This window comes from Peromyscus californicus, unplaced genomic scaffold (genome assembly GCF_007827085.1).
Source record: "Peromyscus californicus insignis strain IS unplaced genomic scaffold, ASM782708v3 Scaffold_12__1_contigs__length_115047231, whole genome shotgun sequence".
In the NCBI taxonomy this organism is placed as follows: domain Eukaryota; kingdom Metazoa; phylum Chordata; class Mammalia; order Rodentia; family Cricetidae; genus Peromyscus; species Peromyscus californicus.
In genome coordinates, this window is record NW_026294413.1 from 70,678,532 (window position 1) to 70,683,796 (window position 5,265).

The 5,265-nt window shown below is 41.3% G+C and overlaps 1 gene segment (V, D, J or C); it reads right to left on the reverse strand.

Moving 5' to 3' along the window:
* Positions 1-4,291: 4,291 nt before the first annotated feature.
* On the reverse strand, positions 4,292-4,829 carry LOC128106679 (T cell receptor alpha variable 8-3-like). The segment is given in 2 exon segments: positions 4,292-4,692; positions 4,787-4,829. Coding segments are annotated over 2 exon segments (444 nt in total).
* Between the last annotated feature and the right edge of the window lie 436 nt (positions 4,830-5,265).

Consider the following 5,265-nt stretch of genomic DNA (forward strand, 5'->3'; position numbering starts at 1 on the left):
ACCACTCCCTTTATTCTATTTCTTAATCAATTTGTCTCCTTGAATACAGGACTTAGTTCCATTCCCTTTTCTTGTATTCTTTTTTCTCCTTAAATATTTTTCCTTGCTCAGCTTGCTCTTTTTCATATATATATATATATATATATATATATATATATATATATATATATATATCTTCATTTGAGATACCACCAAGAACTACACAACAGAGTCTATACTAGGCTGTTTTGAGATTTCTACTGCCAATGGGATTAGTACCTCAGGCAGACTCTGGACAAAAGCAAAAAGCAGCCGCATTCTTCACCAAAATATCACAAGAACAATCTGTAGGCAACACACTAAAATTCTCCTCTGAAATCTCTTGAGCCAGTCTCCAGCAGTTCAAATAACTCTTAGTGCCACTCTCTTCCATGCTCCTACTAGTATGGCTCATTCAACAATGCTTAAAGCATTCTACTCTTTTTTAATGCATAGTCGTACGGTAGTATTCCTACAGACCAAAGTATGGTCAGGCCTATCACAGCAATACTCCAGTTGCTGGTATCAACTTCTGTCTTAATTAGGGTTCTTATAGCTGTGAAGAGACATCATGACTATGGCAACTCTTATAAAGAAAAAACATTTAATTGAGGTGGCTTGCTTAAAGTTCCAGAGGTTCAGTTCATTATCATCATGGTGGGGTTCATGGTGGTGGGCAGGCAGATATGGTGCTGGCTACATCATGATCAGGAAGCAACAGCAAGTAGACAGTCTCACTGGATATGGCTTGAGCATATATGGACCCTCCAAGCCTGCCTCCACAGTGACACACTTCTTCCAATAAGAATATATCTATAAACATTCCATACCAGCAAAGCCATACTTCCTAATAGTGCCTCTCCCTTTGGGGGCCATTTTCTTTCAAACTACCACATCCAGATTTTCCATTTCCAGTATTCCCTTAGTTTGTGTCCTCTTTATTGCTTCTACTACCATTTCCAGGTCTTGAATAGTTTTATTCATTTCCTTGACATGTTTGTTTGTGTTCTCCTGGATTTCTTTAGGAGATTTATTAATTTCCTCTTTAAGAGCCTCAATCACCTTCATCAGATTGGATTTAAGGTAATTTCCTTGTGTTTCAGAATAGCCAAGGTTTACCATAGTAGGATAGCTGGGCTCTGGTGGTGCCATATAGTAATCCATGTTTGGAATTATTATACATTTACATTTAATTTGTGAGTGTATCTTTGTTGGATGGATGCTTTTTGATGTTTTCTCTCTTGGTTTCTGTTTCCTCTCTGGTTTCCCGGCCTGAGTTACCTGTGGTTCTGGTGACCAGTTAGTCTTCCTAACTGCTGGCCACCATGCCCAGCTTTTTATATGTGTGCTGGAAATCATACTCAGTCTAGCAGGATGTCTCTGCAGGAGATTTGGTGACTTGTATGGCCTCTGGGGGTCTGGGTACCAGCTTGGTCTGTGGGATTCCTAGTACTGATGTGACCTTGAGCAGAGCAGGAATCTTCTGCTGGAGATGTGGTCCAAGATATGAAGCTCAGAGGAGGGGTATTGGAGATAGCTGGTAGGTTTTTAAGGACTGTTAGCAGGCAGTGGATGGTGTTTCACCTGGGATTCCTAGTACTGGTGTGGTCTCCAGCAGAGCAGCAGTATTCTGGAGGGGTGTGGAGTGCCTTTGTAGGAGAGGTTGAAGTGAGAAAAGGAAAAGAGGGAAATTAAGTAATGTTTTAATTTCAAAAAATATTTTTTAAAAGAAGCAAAAAGTGGTACAAGACACCCATTGCTAATGGCAAAAGAGTGAAATTTCCCTGTAGTTTCCTAGCAAGACTTTGGAAATTTTCAGACATAGTACTTATAACAAAGGGCCACCACATCTTAAGTTTGCTTGGAATGCCTATAGAGAAGGGGGAAATTCCATGGCTTGGACCTTCAGAGTTTGCAGTTCCTAAAACTTTTTTGTGGCATGTGTACTTCTCAACCACTAAAAAACAGTGAACAGGTACAACTATGTACATGCCCAGCTAACATTAAATCTTTGCAGCTTAGATGTGAGGTATTTCATGTGTGACACTGAAGTGACTCTCAGTTGGAAGAATCAGCTAAACCTACCAAGAATGCATTCCTCCAGGGTTGCTAGCTATAATTTTAGATGAAGACCAGGGCAGACGACACTGACATTCCATTGTCAACAATGTGATTAATGTATAAATCTCACGTTTCATGTGAACTATCATATAGTAGGCTTTGTTAGCAAGAGCCCAAGAGCAGTGCCATGTTACATAGTAGGAACAAACAGAAAAAACTTTTCAATGAAGGGACTTCGGTTGGTGATTCAACTAAAGAATGTTAGATGCACACCTTTCCCCAAATGAACATGGTATAAAAGTCTAGATTAGCCTGTACTTTGACTCACTAACAACCAAATGTTTAATCCCTAAAAATTCCTTGTGTAGCCAGTGTGGGACAAGATGGAACAGGGTGTGCTATATTTGTATATTAGGTAGTGTTTAGTAACGACATTGGCGGATGCTGCTGCTCATAAGAACATGAGTAAATCTCAGTGGCATGTGGGGTGAAGAGAATGAGAAACACAAGAAGACCTTCCATATAACTCCACAGACTTCAAGTTCTCAACCAGGACAATTGTGCAGTAACAAAAATGGGAAAAGCTCTTGCCTGAAGGAGGTGAGTTGATTTGAAAGGTATGCATGAAAATTTCTGGGGAGACGTAGGTATTGCGTTTATAGATTGTTTACAAATACCACTGCCTTCTCATTTCATTATAAAGAAAATCAAAAGTAGATTAAAAGAGTAATATGTAAGATAAATTACTTGTTATTAGAATCTTCAGATAAATTCTGTTTGTGTTCTGTATCAAAATATTCATGTGTGCAAATGTATGTGAGTGTGCTCATGTCTGTATGTGTGTAAGTGTGTAGAGCATGGATGACTCCATGTGTGTACCTACATGTATGTGTACATGTAGAAACCAGAGGAAAACGTTGGATGTTGTTACTCAGGTATGACCAGCTTGCTTGTGAGGATGTGCATATATGTATTTGAGTACACGTGTGTGCCCATGAATGTGGAGGCCAGAATTCAACCTTGCATGTCATTATTAGGAGCTGTCCACCTTGTTTATTGGGGACAAGCCCTCTCACTGACACATGGGGCTCATGCTTAGGCTATGCTGGCTGAGTAGTGGGCTCTAGGGATCTGTCTGCCCTCATCTCCCCATCATGCCCAGCTGTTTATGTGTGTGTGCTGGAAATCATGCTCAGGTGCTCATGGCTCCATGTCATTTACACATTTCCTTTTTTACCAAGCATCAGCCAGAAAATTCTTTCTTCTTTTTCCTTTTTATCCAGAGTATTGTCATCCTCCTAGGCTGTAAGTGCACAAGCATAAAATCTTCTACAATTCTCCCAAGTACAGCGAGAAGGAACTAAAATTCTGCACTGTAGCCAGTGAGCACTAACGTCCACTGCAACTCTTGCCTGTATTTTCATCAGGGCACTGCTATGTTAGGATAAAAGAATTTATCTTTGCTGTTCCAGTAGTAAAATGACATAAAAGAGGGTGAAAGCAATGTGTAGTAATAAAATATGCTGAGGGAACCATACCACAAATTCTCAAGTAGATTTGAAGTATCTGAGAAGGCAAAAAAATAATAATAAAAATAAGATAAGACTTTTATAACTGTGAAGAATTCTTTGGAAAAATAGCAATGATCTCCAATTCCTTCTTCTCCTATTCTATTTTTAGTGGCTAATAGAATGGACATAATTATTTTAGATTTCTAAGCTTCCATGGTTCTGGTGAATTCCTATATTGACTAACAATGCATCAAATTCTTTCATAAATAGAAATACTTATATATTATGACCAATTCTGATCAGTACATTTAGCACCAAAAGAAGAATTTATAGGAAAATCAGTATGAAGGAGTCAGCAGTGAAGGCAAACCTCAGGCCAAAGCCTGAAACGTATACTTTCACATAATGTGTAGACAACACATTAAATGACAAATGGAAGTCCAGCTTCTGGTATTTCCCTGCAGACACAGTCAGCCACTTAAGGTAGTTGGACTCTAAGCAATGTCCACACAGGAAATGATTTTCACAGATAACAGCACAGTCTCCTCCATTCTACAGAACTGTGATTGCTCATTCGTTAATTTTCAAAATAAGCAAAGAGCTTCTGAGACAAAAAAAAAAAAAAGACGGTGGATATTATAGCTGGACCTGAGTTGTGCAAAGGCAGCTGCAACTTCCTAACTTTCCTTATCTCCTTGTCACTAAGTTGAAAGAGATCCTTCAAAGACCCAAGGAGAGACCTTGAGTCTGAGCACTCCACTGCCATGGGTGTTAATGTTCAGCTCCCCCTGCAGCCCCAGACACTGTGCACCTAGAGCACAGAAGTACAGAGCCGAATCACTCAGGTGCACAGAGGCTTTCTTCAGGTGGAAGGAAGAGTCCTGCTTGATAAACTCAGCCTCAAAACCGCTCAAGCCGCGAACCAGGGTGTCTCCAGAATAATACCCAAGGAGCCGCTGCAGCCCTTGCTGTGGGTACTGGACATACCAGTGCAGGTAAGGCGCCACCCTGGAGGAATAGTTGAATCTCAGCTGCAAAGAGGCTTCTTCAGTGACAGTGACTTGGGAGTCAGGCTGAGTCACCGACTGTGCTCTGGAGTCTCCTGGAAAGGAATCTTAGGTCAGTCACTGCGGTAAGATTTCATTGCGGACAGTCAGAATCCCAGGGTACTGACACCATGAGGAAGCTATACTCACTCAGAAATTGTAACCCCAGCACTGGGAGGAGCACCAGGAGCATGGCTGAACACTGGGAAGGCTGCCGCTCTGTTGTGGGAGAGCTCTCTGGAACAGGACAGACAGGAAAGTGGCTGAAGAAAGCAAGAGCTTGAAAATAGGTGTGAGGAAGGGTCTGCTGGAGAAGTGTCCTACTCAGCTGAAAGCGGTGAAGCTGCTAACACGAGCCTGGAGGGGTTTGAATATCTAATTCTCTTCACATGCCTTTGTTGAAAACTCAGCCAGCTGCAGGAAGGATGAGAAGTGAGCAGGTGAAGATCTTCAATGGAAGTAATTACGCTGGTGAGTGCAGCCGCGCCCTCTGGAGGCCAAATGAGGAACCAAATGTCCTGAGGGTCCACAGCCTTGTCACTGTTCTGTCTCTGTTTCACAGACAAAGTAAAACTTTCACAAAGCACATTGTTCCTTTTCCTAATCTATGTTGATGTATTAGGTCTGGC